We start from the raw sequence: 21,030 nt of genomic DNA on the forward strand, positions 1-21,030 counted from the left end.
TTGGACAGAGGACTTTCACGTGATCTTACACACATGGTAACGTTACAGGGGTCGCTGTTGGTGTTACCACTTTTTTTTATTTGAAATGGTTGAAATTGGTTCTCAAAAATATGTAACCATAAATGATTGTTATTAAGAGCAAATAACAACGTCTAGCAGTTTTTCTTTTCACAACTTGACCTTTTTAAATAAATTGCAGACCTCTAACATACGGTTGAGATGTCAGTTTAAGGTAAAATATGCCATTCACAAACTATTGTATTTTTGCCTTTTTTCCTGAGAAAAAACCCCGTCTTAATCACTCATTAGAACCTTAAAACTGTTCATTGCTTTTTACACTCCATCAATATGTTTTTATGGAGGTATTTTTGTAGCACAAGCCACTAAAATGTAAATTTTTTGTCAAATTTGTGAAACCATCATTTACATATTTGTGAAATCGTTTACATATTTGTGAAATTCCATTTAGCCTACAGATTTGTGACTTTTGAAACAAAAATACCTTCAAAGTTTTTGGCCTGTTCATTAAAAAAAAAAAAAAAAAAAAAAAATTAATTGTAGACATATTAACTATGGCTGGGAACACACATATGTGTACATTTGCAGTGAGCTCCATAACATTTGGGACAAAGGCATATTTATTTCTTCTTGATTTGGTTCTGCATTCCATAATTTTAGGTTTGTAATCAGAATCATTCATCAAATGCAGTGACATATGCCATCCCACACCTTTACAATACTGAAAAACTGTTTTAAAAATCATCACTGGATACATGTCAGTTGAATTAAACAGTTTTTGAATTTAAAAAATGTATTTAATGTCATTGTAGTGCTGACGTGATATGTCATGATATTTTTGTGATATATATATGTATATATATATATATATATATATATATATATATATATAGTACATGTAATAAGAATAGCATATATATATATATATATATATATATATATATATATATATATATAGTGCAGATAACCAAGAAATCAATAATCTAAAGTACTAATTAAAAAAATAAATAAATAATTAATAAATAAAAAAAATAATAAATAATCAAAGAAATCTTCAATTAAAATAACCTTAATGTACTTCCAGTGGCAAAAGTTAATTGAAGGATGAGCTAACATTAACAGCACGCGGTAAGTCTGCACCCTCTTTGATTTGTCTCAAATTTAATGATTTATCATGTAATTTTGCAAAGGTTGCTGTATTTCAGTATGAAAGACAGTGAAATTGTGAAGAAATCAAATATATAGCTAAATTAATGCGAGAGTGTGGCCTCCATTTCAGAAAAATCTGGAATTACACAAATCCGTCTTTGGTGTTACCATCTTTGGTGTTGCTCTCTTTTTGGTAACACCTAATATTACTGTGTGAACTGGACTTGTTGTGTTCATGGCTACGAATAGCTGTTACATCATAAGTAACAGTTATTTGCATTACATTATTTGTATATGTTTTTTTGCATATGTTTATTACAATAAGTGCATACCAAAAGTCATCGGAGCAACACCATAACACAGGTCCGATACAGTACAATACCTTATCGGACCTGTGTAGTGGTGTTGTTCCAGAGACTTTTAGTATCCACTTATTGTGCGTCACTTTGGATAAAAGCGTCTGCCAAATAAATGTAACGCAAATACAATCAGCAACAACGACAAATTTAGTATTTCATATCATTTTACCATTTATAAAGCGGTATTTCATTAACTGATCAGGGCTCCACCGCAATGGGACACAATTAGCTACCTCCTACCAGGGGTGGTTTAGGTTTAAAATTTAAGATTTGAAGCGTATAATTTAAATTAAAAAATATATGGGTCATACTGTATGTCAACAAAATCGACAAATGCCAGTGAAAAAGTCAAAGAAACAGATTTCTATGTGAATAAACATATAAAATGAGTTATAAAGAATTCAAAAAGTACACCCCAACATCTGATTTGTGATATGATGAGCGTTATCTGAGTTCACTTCAGGTGGTGATTAAATTTATGATTAATATTAAAAGTACATGTTTTTTTTTAAATCTACATATTATGAAACTCAGTTTCTGAGAAATGTTGAGTTGCATCAAACATCAATGAGAAATAAGATGTTGATCTCCATTGCATCACACAGTACATACATTCTGTGAGTACTTAAAATGATGGCTGCAATGTGATTGCTTGCCTACAAGCATTGCTTGGTGCCTTACCCACATCTCCACCTATTTTGCACTCAGAGAAAGCATACAACACCATTCCTCTAAACCACACTTCTGCACCTGCCTTCCCAGAAGCCCCCTCAAAAGAGCACATGACCACAGACCACATGCTCCCTGTCCCTAAACAAGAAACACAGTATTGTGTCCCAGTGATTTGTGTGAAGTCTTTGTTTACTGCAGCTGTCTTGCACATCCTGTATCAGAACTTCTGTTGGAGTTTTTCAGTAGTATTAGAAGGTTGTAATAATTTTCACTAGATGGCAGCAGAGGAATTTTGCATTTTATCTGTGTATTGGCTGCATGCTTAACTGGTCCCAATATGCATTGCACAATATGTACATGTACAAAAAACATTTTTTTTATTGGTTCCCACACCTGCACCATCAGTTACTAGGTGAACAAAGACAGAATAGGTTTGGCAGACAAATAGTTATCATCAAAACAGGTCAGTTAGAGGGTTATTTCATAATACAATGGTACTATTTCTAAGTATTATAAAGGTTAAAATCAACAGTTGGTGGGTCTCCACAACATCTAAAGGCCTCTTTGTTAGGCATGTACTTCTTTGTACTTTTTTCATTGAATGTCCCAAATTTTGTCCCAGAACCCAAATTTTCACTATCATAAATGTAATATCATGTGATTAAAGCTACTTATTCTTTGTAACATTAATGTAAACCTAAAAACGCATAGGTTTGTATAAAATGATTTTGACATCATTTTCTCACTCAACAAATTGACGTGAGTAAGTGAGCTGCTCCCAGATGTATCAGCAGTAACTTTGTTATTTGACAAGAAGGATGATGCAGCTCTTCTTGCATGATTAGGGCTCAGGAGCTGTGTGGTGGGTCATACTGTAAAATAAAAGTGAAACCAGAAGAGCCGGGGCTTTCCGCACAGAAAGTTATTTATTTATTTTTACAAACCACACAAATGAAAATGTTTGTTTACACACTCAACCCACTTGTATTTGTTTATAGTGCAGTGTGCTTTCATACATATGTACACTACATTCTGAAGACACAAATCAATCACCATTACAGCACTGCACACTACCTTCTGTCCAACCATCTATTACACTGGAAATGTGTTTGGGGACATAAGCGAGAGAGTGAGCCAAATACAGGAGAGATTGAACACCTGTGATAACATCATGTGAGCAAGTGGAGACAGCCAAATGTGCTAACCGGTGCTAACCAGCTATAGGCACTAGATAGCCACAGCCATGTGTGAAAAATGAAAAAAAAACAACAACCATGAGATAGAAAAGAAAAATAATGAACAGTGAGCTATTTATTAATCAGCAGTGTGCTGACAAGTGAAACACAAAATGTGTAGCATCTTGCATACCACCTAGACAGACAGCCCTCTGCAGCCTGGCTCTCGTTTAGATTTGTGCATCCTATCATACACCTCGTTGGCTTCATTTTCTCCAGCCATCATGTGATGTCAGCACAGGTGTCCACTCTTGCCTAGTTTTATTTTTCTTCACTTTTACCTTCTAAGCCTTGTCCATGTCTCCGTCCTTATTTCAATACCTGTATCTCTTAATGTGAGTTCCATTTCATTTGTAAGCAGGGTCCCCCTGTGAATGAGACCCTGGTCTCAGTGGGACTCTCCCTGCCAAAAGAAATAATAATAAAAAGATAGGGCGGGAGCAGGACCTCACAAATTATGTCACAGCACCAGATCATATTGCACGCTCCTTGTCTGCCCCTTCCTCAGTGTTACGCTGGAACGCAGTGTTCTGCTTCTGCACCAGCTGTGCGTAAGCCCCGCGTTTCTTCAACAACTCAGCATGGCTTCCCTCCTCTAGCACCTCCCCTCCTTGGAGGAAGATGATGTGATTGGCTTTTTCCACTGTGCTCAGCCTGTGAGCGATCAACAGTATCGCGCACCGGCTTGAGCTCTTGAGCAGGGCCTGGTGAACCTAGGTACACAGAGGAGGTTATGCCAAGAGAAAGGGTCAGCAGTGGCCTATTGATGACAAAGAGAGAATCTACAGTGAGGGATGTTAAAAAGAGGGGGCACAGACATTTTATCTATAATGATACTACAGTAATGAATTTGGCGGAAAATAATGTTAGTACCAGGTGCTCGCTCTCAGTGTCCAGGGAGCTTGTGGCATCATCAAGAACCAGGATCTTAGGCTGTCCAATCAGAGCTCGGGCAATGGCGATTCTCTGCTTCTGACCACCTGAGACCTGACCCCCCTTCTCTCCAGCGTCTGTGACAAAAGAGGAATTGTAGTAATACATAGAGGTATACAGCAGTTATTATATAGAGGTTCAGGAGGTTCCATGTCCAACCTATACAGTGTAATACAGTTAAAATATGCATCATGGTGCGGCCATAGATGCATTTGAACACAGGCTCACTCACACATTCATGGTCATGCAAAAATATCTACAACAAAAACCTTCACAAAGATAGGACAAACATCAACCTGGGCTGGTTATGTTATTGATCAGTCATTAACCAGTACCAACATTATCAACATTACTCACAGCTTAACCAATGCTTAGAAACCCCCCCAAAGAAGCATCCACAAGTAGTGTTGTTCAGACTGACCTGTGCTGTATCCATTTGGCAGGTCATTAATGAACTTATGTGCATTGGCCATTTCAGCAGCCCTGAAAATCTCCTCATCGGTGGCATCCTCTCGGCCATATTTAATGTTTTCTATGACAGAGCGAGCAAAGAGCACTGGCTCCTGGCTGACTACAGCAATCTGGACACAGAAAAAGAGACCAGTCATTGAAAAAGCACGTTGGGCAGAACTGTAGCAATATGGTTACGTAACTGGCCTTGTATTTTCCCAACTAATGTTCTTTCTACCGTCACCATGCATTGTTTGACATTCAGCATTCTGCAGTTGATCAGGACCAGAGCAGCTGTATGCAATAGTGTGGTATTTGTGGTAAGTAGGCGTGTATTACATCATGATACTGTTACTTTGTGCAGGTACTGATGCATGCACCTGTGCAGCATATTAATGGTACCTTTCTGTGCAGGTACTGGTTCTGATAGCTGAGCAGCGGTTTTCCATCCAGCAGGATCTCCCCCTCCTGAGGCTGGTAGAATCTTTCCAGCAGACTCACACAGGTGCTCTTGCCCCCACCTGAGGGGCCCACCAGGGCAGTCACCTCACCGGGCTTCAGCTCCAGAGAGAAGCCCTGGGAAAGCATTCACAAAGCTTTCAAAGTGTTCACTGAGCTGTCACTTAGAATGTGCGGAGTATTCACAGTGAAAGCCACCAAGAATTCACTGAGCATTCACAGAAAATGACACAAAACATTGCTGTCTTTAAAATGAACTGGCCACATTTTCACGCACCTTGAGTACAGCCGTTTCGGGTCTCTTTGGGTAGGCGAAGGTGATGTTCTTGAATTGCAGATGCCCCTCTAGTTTCTCAGGAGCCAAAGAGCCATCGGGGGGCACCTGAGGCTTGCGGTCCACATACTCAAAGATCTTCTCTGAGGCCCCAATGGCCTTCTTCACATGGGGGTAGTATGACATGAGAACCTGAGGGAAATAATAGGCGAGGTTCCAGAAAGCTCAACACAACTAAAAAAGTCTATTTCAACCTCAGTGACTACAATTCAAGATCAATTCCAATCCTAGATATTGGAGATTAATTTACATCCCACTCATAGGAATCTCTGTCTTGAAATGGACCAAATGCCTTAGTCAAGTTGGAAACAAGACACAGATGGACACCATATTGGCAGTGCCTTAGATTGCATTGAAAAGGATCTATGTGTCGTACCTCTACAGCGGAGGTGAACTGCAGTTCATACAGCACAAAAGACACCAGGTCACCACTGCTGACAGCACCCCCTGTAACTAGCCTTCCACCATAGTACAGAATGCTGACCTTCAGGGCCAAACTGGATAGCTGGAAATAAAGGAATTTTGTTATTTGACAAATGAGTTCATTTAAGAGAGAATCACTCCATGTCTCTTTTATGGAAAACAGTCGACTGTATAATCAAGACTGCTTTTGCTTTGGCTCAAAGTGCATTCATAACCTTTTCATATGAACAGTTAGCCATGACTTTCAACCGTTGAAAAAGGGGCATCAACAGGATGGGAATGAGATGGGAAGAAAATGTTGCCATTTAACCCCCTTCTGAAACAATGAGTATACTTGCTATACCGTATGTAGCTCCTCATATAGTGTTGTAAAATAAATCGGAGTATGAAGCTTGTGCGTATTTTTTATATTAAACAAGCCTTTGAAAGTTCTTGCCATTTAATTCTCATTCTTTAAATTGTATAACCTTTCATTTCATTATTCTTACAATTACATTATTGACTATGCACATGTTAAGGCAAATATGTAAACCTGCTCCGGAATCCTGACAACCCAAAAGCATCAAACTCACACTGTTGGTCCAGGTAGAAGCAGCGTAGGCCGCAGCCTCCTGTTTGTTGAGTGAATATGTTTCCTCCAGCCGCTGCTGGTACCTCCGGGTCTCGCCGTCCTCATTGGCGAAGCTCCTTACGGTCTTCATGGAAGAGAAGGTCTCCATGGCAACATCGTTAGCTCGTGCAAGAGACTCCTGAACTCGTGCTGACAATGACTGGGAGAGACACAATTCACCATAATACCGTCACTATGTTAGTGTACACATTCCTTAAATGGCATAAAGTACATGTATAGTAAAAGATAAGAAAGACCAAGAATTAATGCCTACTCAAACTGAAGCCACTGTTTGAAGATGGCTTTTTTTTTTTTAATCGATTTTTTAAACTTAAAATTTAAACTTTGGTGCTTAACTGAAAGGAGAAATGATTGTCCCATGGCCTCTTGTGCCATGAGACTGTGTTCCTGGAAGTCAGCCTACCTGGTAGAACTTGCCAGACAACTCAGGGATGACCCAGATGATGGGCAGCCCCAGGGCGGTGAAGATTGACAGCTTCCAGGAGAGCCGGAGCATGAAGATGAAGAGGAAGATGACGCGCATGAAGTACCACATCAGCAGACTGAGCTTCTCACTCAGAGACTCACTCATGGTGTTGGTGTCCGTGGTAATGCGTGATACAATGTCACCTGTGAAATGGGTGGGGGAGCATAAGTCGGTACCTCCAAAACCCTTCATGGAAAAGTTCAGATAGATGGGCTGAATACGCTAGATTGATCTAAACCATAGTGTATCTGTGCACTTACTTATAGATTAGCTGCTGGCTAGCCATAATAGCCACAACAATAATCACATACCTCATGTCATATCTATTCTACAGTGTGTTTGAAACTGGTTACAGAGGTAACAGCTTCTCTATTATATGGGATGCGGCTCTGTTCTGGATCTTGGACTTTCCACCATAACTTAACCACTGTGTGTGCGGTGTATGTCCTTTATGTGTTCTATGTAAATGTTTGCATGTACAAGCGGTAGCAGTCATCTCACCGGTGTGCACTGTGTCAAAGAAAGCAATCTCTTGCTTCAGGACAGACTGGAAAACCAGGCCCTGGATGAAGGTGTGGATGCAACTCATGGTGATGTTGTAAATGAGGTCACAGATAAACTCGCAGACCGCACTGAGAGAGAACAGAGAAGGATGGCAAAGGGAATGAGGCAAATGTGACTTACTTCATTGTCATGATCAGTATACTTATTATTGACTCAGGTTCAAGGCAGCTCACCTCATGATGGTGATCAGGGACATGACTGTGATGGCGTGAGTGAAGGCCTCAGGGTCATCCTCATTCATGATCCAGTCTGTCATCTTGCCCGTGTAATGGGGAATGGCCATCTCACCTGTGAACAGGCACACAGTGGTGTCATAGAATGATTGCTCTCATAGTTGTCGGCATTCTGTCCTCTAATGCTAATACAAAGTTATCAATGAAATTCAAGCCTCTATTCAATCTAACTGCAACGTGATTTGTCCTTCAGGAAAGTGTTGATATGGGAAAATCATGGAAATGGAATTAGATTTATATGTGTGCTGTGAAAGAACATACAGTTTTTAACTAATATTGCATCTGAAAACAACACCATACACTATGTAACAAAACAAATTACTACAAAAATGATTACATCCAACTGCAAAACAAGTGTGACAGAAGTGCCAACAGAGCCTTGTCACTGCCTATATGCATACTGTCGCAATGAAGCTGCTTCACTTTGATGTAAAGTTATCAAGTCTGTACTTACCCAGGGAAGAGACCACCACAAAGAAGATGACTGCGGCAAACCGCATGGTGTATGGGCGCATGTATCCCAGAAGTCTCTGCAGTGAAGCATTCTTTTTCTCTGGTTCCTTGGTTGTCTCAGTAGAGAGTGATGGAATGTATCGTTGCCAGAGCAACAGAGACACAGCTGTGACTATGTACCCCTGCACTATCTGTAAGACAATGCAGCGTACTGTATTGTTAAGAAAAAAGCAACTGCCTCCTTCAATTACTCAAATGCCATCATTTTTTTCTTACAGTCATAAATTCTTGGTAATCAGCTCTTTGCCTATGCAATCACTGAGTACTTTGCATACACTGTTTGCACCTTTCTAATTAATAAAACAATTAATTATACTTTCCCAAACAATTTGAGAAAATTATAGGATATATCAGATCTTAATTTTCATGGACGATCACACCAGGTCAAGTGCTCTTAATTTTGCCTTGGAACACAAGTAGGTAAACATACAGTACATTTTGCATTCTGTTTGACAATGGCATTAAAACATTATTACATTCCCATGAACACATACCCCAAGCCAGGAGTGCCATCCCCAAAGCAGCTCCAGTGTGGACTGCCCATAGACCCATAGAAGTGTGATGTAAGCTGGTGAGAGGAAGCAGTGCACTCCCAGGGTCTGGAGCCCCTCCGGACATCTCAACCACTGTGGGCACCCTTGGGAGAAGGTGAGGAGGAGAAGGAGAGAGGCACGGAGCAGGCCACCACCCCACAGAGTGAGGAAAGGATGGGGGAGGAGGAATGGCAAGAGCTGGGCCAGACGCACTCCCTGCACCGCACAGACATCCATGCACAAAAACAGTAGCACTGAGAAAGCCATCTTCTGCATCTTCTTTGATTCTGAGAGAAAGGTCAGAGAGACATGGAGAGGTGGATGAAGATGATGATGAGCACAACCACACACACACTTACTGGACGACTAACGTTATCCAGATTAAGACCGTGCTGGCTAGTGCTTCCTATGTGTATTTAGCTTGTAAATTCCCCTAAAAGTTCTGAGAACCAAGTCAAATATGTAGCAGATCATTTTCGATTTTCGGTTTCACTTTCTGCCAGCTTCATATGCTCATTTAGCAAACTGGCTCGCGTGCTATAATTTACTAGCTAGTCACATTGAATTAAATTACACGAGTATAAATTTGAAGCCGTAGCCTAAAAACTACGTAACTTACGTGTTCGTGGGTCGAAGTTTTACTTGGTGCAGCAGCCCATAGGAAGTCGCCCGCTCCTCCAATGTAGCTACCAGAGACTGTATGGTAGCTACACTAGGCTACAGAATTTTTATTATTATTATATTATTGTGTTTAATAAAACAAGCTTCGCGTTTGGAAAAACTGAGCGGTATGAATAATAAAAATTAGCTAGTCACCTTCTTCCAAAGACGTATGCTGCTAAGCGACCAGTTTCCGACTTAACGCGCAGCATTTAAAACCGAAAGTAAACGTAGCCTACTTTAATGGGCAGGAGGCTCCGCCTTTTATGGAAATTAATGTACTATCCTATGATAGACGGCATATGACTGGAAACATACACAGGTACCTAGGTAATTACAGGTGTCACTCTGTGGCAAATAAATATGCAGTTCTACACCTCATTAACTTGCCGGCCATTCATTGGCATTGCTGAAATTACACTGTAAATGGTTCAATAGCATGAACGATAGATGCATTTTTTATCCTGCAAGAAAGCGTGTTCAGGCAATTTGGTCATCGTTTGTTGTCTGTGCTTAACATGTTTCAGGTGATATAGCTGGCGTTATGCCGAATGAGAGAATTCCTGACCTCAAAAAAGTCCAAGCCTCACGGGCTGCCAATGCTATTTGTGAACGCCGGGAATCAATTCCGGATGTAGACTTTGCACCAGGTTTCACTGCAGGTAGATTTCATTGAGACTCATACCACACCAGTTTATGACTGGTCCTCACTCCTCTACAGTCCATCGCACGACTCTCGGCTATCCCAGCAGGCTGTTTTGAATCCTTATTCTCCTTCTGTGTGAGGCCCTGGCTGATTGTTTCCTGTTTCCAGTGATTATTGAGATAATGGCAAAGTGGTCTTAGAAACAAGGTTATTCATGTCAGGACACACATGGAGACACAGACACATGTATCCTGGACATAATTTAGCTGCATATACTGATGATACTGTCAAAACACAATAGAATGGAATTTATTCACCCTCTCAAATTATATTGAAAACTTCTAAATGTATGACATAGGCCTAGGTTTTAACAGCAAACAAATATGTGATCTCAGCCATGTACAAAATTACATTTTCACTTAGGTACAGCATTTTTACTCCATCATCTCATTCAGACAAACAGAAGTATTAATAGGCTATATAACACATATCTAGGCTCCACACACACTCACATACTCAATGTGCTGCACTCTAAACACACTGATACACACACCCAATCCCTATTCTTTTCTACACAGTGGCAGGAAGTGATCCAGATATCCGCAGTGCTTCTGAAAAAGAAAGAGAGCCTGGGGGGTGGGGTGTGTGCAGGGGTAGGCTATATACAAGCTTTCACACGGTTCCATACAGCTTAGAAACAGAGGGGAAAGAAGACATTATCAGAGGAGACCCCGACCTGACAGACTGACACTTACACAGACAAACCCCTCTGAGAAACGTTGGACCGGAGGAATCACAGACACACAGGATCGGACATTGTGGCATCGCGGAGGAAAGTTTTCCTGTGAACTTATTTAGTAAGGGGACTAAATAGTGGGGAGGACAATAGTGGCCCAGACCCCATCCTTCTGCATCCCGCACTACACCATGCTGCTGGCTCTGACCGCTGCTCTGCTGCTCAGCTGTTGGAGATGGCTGGGTGAAGGTAAGCATGCCATCACATTACTTCACAGTAAGAGAAACGGAGCAAGGGTAAAACTGAGTAAGATAAAAGGATTACTACATGCTTATATATCTGCATTTCGAGCATGTTAAAGCATACTATAGCATACTTTTCTATCAAATGTTTTGCTGTATTTCATTTTATGATCCTTTTCTCTGTCTATAATTCCAGCCATATGTCCCTCAGACAAAATGGCGATCTGAAAATAAATGGCTCGGTTGGTGGGTTTAGTGAAAAAATGAATTAATTTTCCGTTTTCTTTTCACTGAATAATAATTTTACTGTTGTTAAATTATTTTGAATTCCTGTTCTATTGTCAGCCCCTAGCCTTTGTTTTTGATTAATTGTTCTCTACACACCTGCAAAGTCTATTGTTACGCTTGTTAACGTTCCTCATTGCCACAGTGACGACCTTCAACCCCCTACCACTCCCACCCCCCCTCCATTTCCTGTTGCAGCCTGCCTCTCCTGGAAACTTCCTGTTTGTGTCAGGCCCTCTATTTCCTATTTCCTGTGCAGTTCATACTGAAGCCATACTTCATAATATAGGGTTTTTTATTTTTAATTCAAGCTTCATTTCCTGCAGTAATAGAATTGAAGGGAAGCACGGCACATTCTGATAGGAGAATTCTTATTATCTATGGATTTTTTGATACTTATATACTTTCATGTACATATATAATAATATATTTATGTCAGCCTAGAATCTGCAGATTCATTTTGCATCAATATTTTCAATAAGACATTTACCATCTCCTTGTTTGCAGTGCTCACCACACACTGTAAATGATCCTATTCATAGAGAAATCTACATATGTCCACATATAATCAATTTCACCAATAGAAGCACAATTCCAATGTGCTCATGCTGACTGTGGCCAGCAGGCATGTGGAGTGACATTATTGGCTGCAGAGTCACCCCTGGAGTTTGGGATTCCATGGGATTGTCTGCCAAACAAATAACCCCAAAGTTAAAAACTAAATAAAAAGAATAATATTTAATAAACTTCCAAAACTAAAAAACTTCCAAAAAAACCCCAAAAAAAACAAAAACAATAACAACTAGAAAGGTTGCAATTCCTGAAGGAATTGTGTGGGCTTGCTTCAAATTACAAGTGGCACTGTCCTCAAGCCTCAATGCATTTCAATGAGGGCACATAGCTCAGAAGAAGCATGAAACCATCCAGACCCACGGCGCATCGTAGCGTTACATATACAGCTGGGGATCAGCAAGTAGCAATTATGTTCCAGGGATTAGTCATATCCTAAAAGTGTCATGAGCAAAACTTGGCTAACTATATAGCTAGCTAGCTATGGCATGTCCTCACCTCTGTAATGTAATTTGTTGTCCTCCGTGTGTCCATACATCTCTATTGGTGGTTGTAGCGTCCGTGTGTCCATACACGCAAGCAAGCCCACTAATAATGCTGCACATAAATATGTATATCTAAAACTATTCACAAGTTTGTCATCTGAATGGAAGATCTGATGCACAGTGAACTCACTTTTCCTTTCTAGATTCCCACCAACAATAGTTTGTTGATTTGTAAAAATGTATACATTTTTTGGCTAAATAACTGTTTTAACTGGTGACAAAGTATGCCACTTTCCTGGCCACACAAACCAAGCAGTTTGTCTTGTTAGCTACAATTTAAAAACGAATGACTGTATACATTAATCTGCATTCTCAATGATCATATGGTAATAAAATGAGAATTGTCCTCATGTCCATACTTTAACTAATTTTCCCTGAAAATGGAGGGAACAGGTTTCAAAATAGTGCTAGTTTAGTAGTAGCTACACTCCCTGGCTAATTAAAATGAAATTAATTTGAAAACTATCTTCAAAAGCAGTGGATAAAGAAGACTTTAATTTTGATGAATTGCATCTCATCTCATGAAGAATCAAGTATAGGACCTGTCTAAAATAGACCCACAGGCGGGAGAAATAAGGCTTTGAGATGCACTTCCTGTTGCTATTTACCAGCATCAGGTTTTGGCTTCTCTGAATACTAGGCATACAAATGAGTGGTGGCAGTTTGACAAGCAAATAAATGTGTTAGCTTTGCCATTTTTAATGGTATGGAGATCCATGTGTGCACGTGAACCCACTGTAAACAAATTGATCAGTTACATTCTAATGCAATTTATATCAAGAAAAATTTCAGTGGGCGCATGTCTTGTCTGGGAGCGCAATATTTTCCACCTTTTCTCTGTTAATATTTTCTTCCCACAGCTGCTGTCCCCAGTGACCCTTGGGCCCAATGCCCTTCTGCCAAGACCTGTAAGGCTAAATTTGCAGATGGAATATGTGACAAAAAATGTTCAGAGCCAGAGTGTCTGAGAGATGGGTTTGACTGCCTGGTGAAGAACACATGCGAGTAAGTTCAATGTGCCTGACAGGAGAGCAGGCTTCCATGTTTTCACCCACCTGCATAAACTTATTACCAGAATTTCCTCATGAACTGAATGAGTTCGATTATTGATTTTCTTGTCACATGTCAGGAATGAAAACTAATCAGCATGTCCTCTAGAACTTAAGTGTCTTTTATTTGGAAAAATTGTAGATATATTGTAATGAATTCCTAATTATAGTCAATTTATCATATTAGCTATATTTAAAGTACAGGTATCAATAAGGTCCTTTATATCACTTTACATTTGAAATATCTCCTTTGTTTCTAAAACTCTAACCATTTTATTGTATGAGTCTCTGTTTATGTATATCGTACATGTATGTATACCCTTATTTCAATGAATGTGCTTGTGAAGTCTTCATCTTCTGTGTTTTCTTGTCATTCTTATCATTTCCCCCCAACTTCTCCCTCCACTCTCATCTTTCAGTCCACATTACAAACAGTACTGCCAAGACCACTACGGCAACTCATACTGCGAGCAGGGGTGTGACAGTGCCCCCTGTGGCTGGGATGGGAGTGACTGCTTCAACCAGCAAAGCCCTCTCTGGGCAAATGGCACCTTGATCCTCCACACTAACATTCCCAGTCAGGAAGTCCCAAGCCGTAACAGGTCTTTGCTGTGGGCCCTCAGCATTCTCTTACGAACGGCTCTCAAACTGCGGGGTGTTGCACCATTCCACTCCAGCCATAACCTGTACGACCTTGACCCTCAGAAGCTTGCTGAACTGTTGACTCAGGCGTCCACTCATGATACCAACGGGTAATTATAATAAGTGCTTGATTATTTATATATTCTGTTTCTCAGGTTTGTTGTCAACCATACCTTCTTCTCCCACTTCCTTTTTCCTACCTTGACTCTTCTCTTAGGTCACTACTGTACCTCCAGGTTGACAACAGGCCATGTTCCAGGCTCCCCTCTACCTGTTTCCAATTTTCCACTGAAGCAGCCAACTTCCTGCGAACACTGATGACATTGCAGCACACAATATATCCCCCATTCCCTGAAATCCAAGCAGTCATTGCAATCCGGGGTGTGAGAGAAGAATTGGGAGAGCGAGAGAAGTACACAGTGGGAGAGAATGTGAACAGTATGCCAGTTATAATCCGATGTTCACCAAGCAAAACTGCTTTTCAAGTTATGTTTCTCATGTCACCATCAGATAGTACAGGAAAAATGTGTTTGACATGAAGATGTGATACCAATTTCAAATTGCTTTGTGTTTGAATGAACAGGTTTCTCAAAACAATACTGACATATAAAATAAAAGCAGCAAACCCAAAGGATATAGTTTTAATATAATATAATCTACATAGTTATATTAGCAGTCCACTTTCAGTGTATTTCTTTTACAGAAACAGTGTCTTTTTTATTTTAATTGATTTGCTGTCAGGATTTATTTATGTATTTATTTATTGTCTCCTCATTCCATAGCTTCTCCTTCGTGGTTATGGGCAATGGTTGGGGTGGCAACTGGACTGGGATTGGCTCTGGCTATACTAGCTGCTCTGCTGATTAGACGGGCTCGACGGAGGAGAGAGTCACAGGAGGAGGGACAGAGGGTGCAACACAGATCTACAGCTACAGACAGTGGCCACCGGGGGCAGGCCTGGGCCCAGCATACACCACATCGAGGGGAAAGAATGAGAGTGGAGAAAGAGAATGGCAATAAAGGAATTGGGATAAAAAAGAAGAAAAAGGGGAAAGAGAATGGGAAGAGGCGCAGGGAGCCACTCGGAGAGGATGCCATTAGGCTACGGTGAGACAGATAATTTGCCGCCAAGGCAGAAAGATAATATAGGCAGCATGAGTATTGAAACTGTGGTACCCTCTCTTCTAAACATGCATGTCACAGGTATTTTAGAATGTGTTAAAGAATGTTCATTTGTCGCCAAAGAGTTGCAATACAAAAATAAGATTAATGTTTGATTTAAATGAAATTACGCTTTATGAATTTAGGAAAACACAGAACATTGAAGAATGCATTTGTATAATAACACTTTTCTTATTACCAAAATTACCCCACCGCTATTGTAAAAGGAAAGTCCTTTTGAAAATCTGCATATCCGTTTACCCCAGCCCCCTCAAAAAGGAATTGGATATAGGAAGTGATACAGATATGACTCAAAGTTCTATGGAAGACATCAACGTGAGGAGTTCACATCGACAGGACAAATCCATCTGTGACCACCGGCCCGAGGAGCAGAAGCACTTCCATGTCACACCCAGCAGCCCACAGTCGCCAACACAGGGTAGCTACAGAAGTCAATCTCATACTTCTGTAGATATCAGTATTGTGGGATGTCATTTTTTTGAAATTGTAATGTTTGTATAATGTTTAGATGCAAGTACTTTATTCAGTCTTTCAAGAGTTAATGTAACACAAGTACAGCAATGTTTTTTCAGTTTTAGTTTGAGGGGAAGGTTATAATCGCCACAGTTTTGAAAGAAAGTTAATTGCATAAAAGATGAAAAAAGTAGTTGTGCAGCTAAAGTTGTGTAGCCCTGAAGCAAACAATGCTGTAAATAAAATGAAACCACTTATATCTCCAGCTTCACCGGGAGGATGGGAGAGAAACACCAGCCCTCCAAACCACAGGACACACAACAATGTGAGTCAAAATCTTATTGGTATTTGACTGAACCGCTTTAGTTTATAGTTTACAAGACTAGTATGGAAATCACATGTGATAATGGTTAGTCGTAATATTTTATTATTATATTCTTTCCTACTACTTGGCAAATCCGTCATTATAATAGCAATCCGCCAAGGTGCAAGCGCACCTGGCTTTTAAAGGGAATGGGAGATGACACTCTGATTGGTTTATTTCATGTTACACCCAAAACACACCCATGATTAATTAAGAGACTAAGTACAACCCCTTTAAACCATGCGCCTTACTTTGCGCTCAGATTATCCGCCGATAAACTAGCAAAAGTGGATTTGGCACGCCCTAAATGCACCTGCGCCGTGCGCTTTAGACCATGTGCTTAGATCGTTAAAATATAGCCCATTATGTCGGTAGTCACATTAAACCAATCAGGCTGTTTCTCTTTCTGTTCTCAGTGATCTCATAACTGCCATTCTCTAGTGTTTGGTTATGTGTAATCTTCCAGAGTGAGTGTATCACATAGTGATATACTGGTGTGCCCAGTTAAATGCTATCTATTTGTTTTTCAGACTGCTCCAGTTCAGTGGTGTGGTCCAGATGGATCTGTGGTCCTGATTCGGGCAGTCAGGAGTGGTCTCGACCGAGTGGTTCTGGAATTGCTGCGTGCCGGGGTGCCGGTCAACAACACGGACCACACTGGTACTGTACTATACAACATATCTCCTTACTCTGTGCCCCGCTGTCTGAGCTATGTAATATATACAGAGTCCAGGTAGCATGAGTTCCATGCTTGTACACTAAAGTAGGGGAGTGCAACTCCCCTGGCATCTAGCATCAATGACGAATTAAGTCATTTAGTTAAGAACTGAACTGGAAATAAAGCACATGGTCTTTTACACTGTGCAACATAATACCTGTACCTCTATTAACTTGTATCTGTCACCACCTGTTTAGTTAGTTTATCCCTTATCTGTAGCAAACTGGTAACTCTAAAATGAATAAATCGAGTAATGCGTTTTCGTGTGTATTTTATGTGTGTCTCTACTAAAGAATTCCATCACATCTGTGTGATCTCATTATCTTAATATGGCATTTCCTGTTCAAGCAGAAGGGTCCTGTATAAACTGTTTAACCTCTCTCTGGTTCTCCCCACATCCCATTCCTCCTTCTTTATTTGCTTTTCTGCTACTTGAAAAACAAATGAATGAAAAACACTGCTTCCACTGCTCCTTGTGTTCTTCACTCTAGCACCTCTGCTCCCCCCTTCTGATTCAGAACAGAGTTAATGTGCTGTAGTGCCCAGTCAGTGTGAATGTACTGTATTAACCTCACCTGCTTATCTCTCTCTCCTTTCTCCCTCTGTCCTTGTGGGCTGACTCACCTTTCATTCATTCCCCTCCCCTGCGTTGTCATTCTCTCTTTCTTTCCCATTCCATTTTTCCTGGCACTCACCCTTTTCTCACCATCCTACTCTTACTGTTGCCCTCACAATTTGACATACTCTCTCCATCTTTTCTTCTTCCTACTTATTTTGCCCACCTTCTCACATTGCTTCTTTGTTTGACATGTATCTTCCAACCCTGTTTCTTTTCTCCCACCTCACCCTTCCATCTTGACCTCCCCCATTTTTCATTTGTGCCCATCTACTTTCCACACCCCCCACCCCCACCCACCCCCTCAGGGAGATCTGCCCTTCACTGGGCATGCTCAGTAAATCACCTTTCCCTGGCTCGAACTCTCATTCGCTATGGTGCAGCAGTGGACCTACAAGACTACAAGGTAACAAAAAAACCTTTAGGATAGTTTTACTCTCGGTTTTCCCTTAGGATTAAATTGATGAGAGAGGGACCTTGGTCTTTGGACCTTAGTTCACTTAGTTAATTTTGCCATCATCATGAAGATGGTGAGGTCTGTGGCTTGAAACCCACTGCAGATCAGCCATTATCATAAAGAGCAATGCATAATGGTATGATCCTGAACACTTCCTCTCTTTGTCAGGGTGAGACTGCTCTCTTCCTCTCCGCTCTCCATGGTTGCTATGACACTGCCAGGTTTCTCCTCCTCAATGGAGCCAATCAGGATTTGACTGACTGCCGAGGTCGACGCCCACTAGAAGCAGCACGTGAAGGATTACATCATCATGTCCTGGAGCTCCTATTGGCTCACAGGTCCCACAGAGGGCATGTCTCCATGGAACCAGTTAATGACATGTTATGTGAGGACCGTACCTTCTCCTATTCCGCATGGGTTGGACCACCTGGTCTTCCTGGGAGAAGCGCTTCCTTTTCTGGAGTTATCGGTCATCGGGAAGCCTTGCCACTTTACCCCAGGTAAGCTGCATTAAAATGAAGCAAAGGTAAAGCTCTGTAACATTATTCACAGTATTCCATAGAATTTTAAAAATTATTTCAGGTCACCACTACTCACAAAAGTCAAAAATCATTTTTTATCTATGTCAGGCATTCCTTTGTTAAATAAGGAAACATTTACATTGATGCCAACATGATGGTGTCATGTTTCATTCACAATCACACAGTACAAATGAAATACTGGCACAGAAGAGTTAAACATTTTGCTCCTTCACCATCAGCTTTATCATCTCTTGTCTCACTTTGCAGTGATTGGTCAGGAGGTAAAGAGCGATGTGCCTCCCCTCAGAACTGGCGTCCACAACCTCTCCAATCAGTAACTGCATTGGTCTCCCCCAGAATCCTTGGACGCCCATCACGTCCAATAAGCACTCTACAGGAAGTAACCTCGGAGGCAGAGGAAGAGGACACCGAAAGGTCCCAGGAAGCAGCTCGGGCAGCCACACCCAACTTCCTGTCCCCCCAGCCTGCACCTAGACAGCGATCTTTCTCATGCACACAGCATGCACTGCAGCGTCAATCAAGTGGCGTCCAGTTTGAACACCCTGTTGCATCACCTGGGAAGCCAACCAATGAGCATGTAGAAATGGTAGTGTCTGGCCCTGTTGCTGAAGCCCCCATTCAGTCAGAGGTTAAGCCAGCTTCTGACCTCCCCAGTATGGTTCAATCAGACTCTGAGGCAGGCAGCAATAGGAATTCCAAACAAGAGCCACAAGGTGACAAAATAAGCAAAGCGCTTGCTGAATCTGAGACTTCTGCCCATACTGCCCTTTGAAAAAGGAAGACTGACTGGACACTTCAGACTAGATGCAATACAGCACACAAGCCCACTCAAATTGATTTGAGCAACATTCAACTTGTCTGTAGTGCCAGTCCTCTAGAAATTAATTAAGCTCTATACGCTCTATAAATCAACAGCATAAAACTCTGACTGGTTATGGTGTAAATAGGTTAATTATTTAATGCATTTTTTTGTTTGTTTTTTTGTTTGTTGTTTTGTCAAGTAACTGAAAAATAATAAAATTTCATGAAACAATATATAATTCTCATACTCTCTTCAGGCTTCTTACATTTTTGTCATATTTGTCATATTGCACTGCACACTCTTTTAGTTAAATATACATAAATATAGTTAAGTTCATAATATATTTTTTTGAACTTTTAAATGAATTATTAGCACAACTTGCGGCCCTGTTATACAACAAGTGGAAAAAAATCCACAACTTCATGAAACTATTCATTAAGAATAATTTGTATATATTTTCACTAAGTGCAAATTAAATGAAATTAGGTTTTGGGTTCCTTAGCTTTGGACAGAAGTTGGCCCTAATTATTTTAAAGGGTTTTCTCAAGAAGAGCAGTGTAAATTCAGAATAAAATATATAAAATGTCATATTTTAGATCTGGGGCTTGCAACACAAAGCAGAATTACTGAGTTAGCTGGATAACTGTTCTGAGTAAAACCCAGAATGCTCCCAAATCTGGAACATGGACCGAAATAAAAAGGGTTTTTACTCAGTTTTATCCTGCTTACTCAGTAATCCTGTTTACTTTATTAAAGGAAGCATTCATATTCCAAGACAATGCCACTGTCATTGACTTACAGGAAGACAATTACAGTAGCTATTGTTTTTCATCTCTGTGTCTATGAGGAAAAGATTCTGAGAAACCAAACTGAGTTGAGAAAATAAGCAAGAACAGTATGACTGGTATGGTGGGTAAGGGAGTAACTCTCATTTCAATATGGGAAACAAGGATTTGCTTGTACTTATGTTTCCTATTACTGTTACTATAACTGTTAAAAACAAAACTGCAACAACAACAATAACAACAATAATAATACAAATAAGAAAAATAAGAAGTTTAAGAATAAGAAGTTGTTTTATGTGGAAATGTCATGAAACCTGAAATTATTTAAATAGTTTAGGCTACTAAACTGGCCTAAAATAATACTGTTAATATTATGCTTTGATATTTGCTCATAGCATTCACTTATTTATTAATTATAACATTCACTCTTTTGAATACTTAATTAAGTATGGCTACACTTTGTCCAAAATAATATTCTATCTCATCTCCAAAGCTCTCTGCAGCCCAAACCGAATGTAGCTTGAACTGTGAGGAGGTGCGTTTTCAGAAGCGTTTGATCCCCATCCAGTGTTTAAAATCTCACTTTACACGAATTCCACATCGCAAACAAACTTCGTGTAACCCAACTAGGCGTATATTTATTTTGTGGGTATTTAGAATGTGTAATAGTCACATACGTGTCGATGCAGCAGAATGGGCCAATGTTCATGAAAATTAATTTCCGGTTATTCGACGCCTAGTCTAATTTTCAGAGAAGCCAAGCT

At 40.4% G+C, this 21,030-nt stretch overlaps 2 protein-coding genes across 3 annotated transcripts; one reads left to right on the plus strand and one right to left on the minus strand.

Annotated features, from left to right (window-relative positions):
- Positions 1–3,105: 3,105 nt before the first annotated feature.
- Positions 3,106–21,020, minus strand: tap1 (transporter 1, ATP-binding cassette, sub-family B (MDR/TAP)). Of its 2 annotated transcripts, XM_035413095.1 has the most exons (14): positions 20,944–21,020; positions 18,536–18,642; positions 8,934–9,259; positions 8,381–8,570; positions 7,867–7,981; positions 7,631–7,761; positions 7,067–7,272; positions 6,605–6,802; positions 5,986–6,114; positions 5,553–5,741; positions 5,219–5,392; positions 4,788–4,947; positions 4,307–4,443; positions 3,106–4,146 (listed from the first exon to the last, which is right to left on the minus strand). In XM_035413095.1, the coding sequence occupies exons 1-14, from the start codon at positions 20,973–20,975 to the stop codon at positions 3,907–3,909; spliced, it is 2,334 nt and encodes a 777-aa protein (XP_035268986.1). In that variant the 5' UTR covers positions 20,976–21,020; the 3' UTR covers positions 3,106–3,906. The 2 variants fall into 2 exon arrangements, with proteins under 2 accessions (XP_035268986.1, XP_035268994.1); XM_035413103.1 differs by lacking the exons at positions 18,536–18,642; positions 20,944–21,020 and adding an exon at positions 9,592–9,879.
- On the plus strand, positions 10,686–17,982 carry notchl (notch receptor, like). Its single transcript, XM_035413117.1, has 9 exons — positions 10,686–11,263; positions 13,517–13,661; positions 14,125–14,457; positions 14,565–14,785; positions 15,130–15,454; positions 15,775–15,947; positions 16,249–16,307; positions 16,877–17,006; positions 17,556–17,982. The coding sequence occupies exons 1-9, from the start codon at positions 11,206–11,208 to the stop codon at positions 17,591–17,593; spliced, it is 1,482 nt and encodes a 493-aa protein (XP_035269008.1). The 5' UTR covers positions 10,686–11,205; the 3' UTR covers positions 17,594–17,982.
- Positions 21,021–21,030: the final 10 nt, after the last annotated feature.

This window comes from Anguilla anguilla, chromosome 1, assembly GCF_013347855.1.
Source record: "Anguilla anguilla isolate fAngAng1 chromosome 1, fAngAng1.pri, whole genome shotgun sequence".
Lineage (NCBI taxonomy): Eukaryota > Metazoa > Chordata > Actinopteri > Anguilliformes > Anguillidae > Anguilla > Anguilla anguilla.

Excerpts from the sequence above, each read along its gene's own strand:
- notchl (XM_035413117.1), top strand. The coding sequence starts at position 11,206 with ATGCTGCTGGCTCTGACCGCTGCTCTGCTGCTCAGCTGTTGGAGATGG. Across the intron at positions 11,264-13,516 it reads TTGGAGATGGCTGGGTGAAG|CTGCTGTCCCCAGTGACCCT; the intron begins GTAAGCATGCCA and ends TTCTTCCCACAG. Across the intron at positions 16,308-16,876 it reads ACCACAGGACACACAACAAT|ACTGCTCCAGTTCAGTGGTG; the intron begins GTGAGTCAAAAT and ends TTTGTTTTTCAG.
- tap1 (XM_035413095.1), bottom strand. The coding sequence starts at position 20,975 with ATGAACATTGGCCCATTCTGCTGCATCGACAC. Across the intron at positions 6,115-6,604 it reads CTTCTACCTGGACCAACAGT|CTATCCAGTTTGGCCCTGAA; the intron begins GTGAGTTTGATG and ends CTTTATTTCCAG. Across the intron at positions 4,948-5,218 it reads ACCAGTACCTGCACAGAAAG|ATTGCTGTAGTCAGCCAGGA; the intron begins GTACCATTAATA and ends TTCTGTGTCCAG.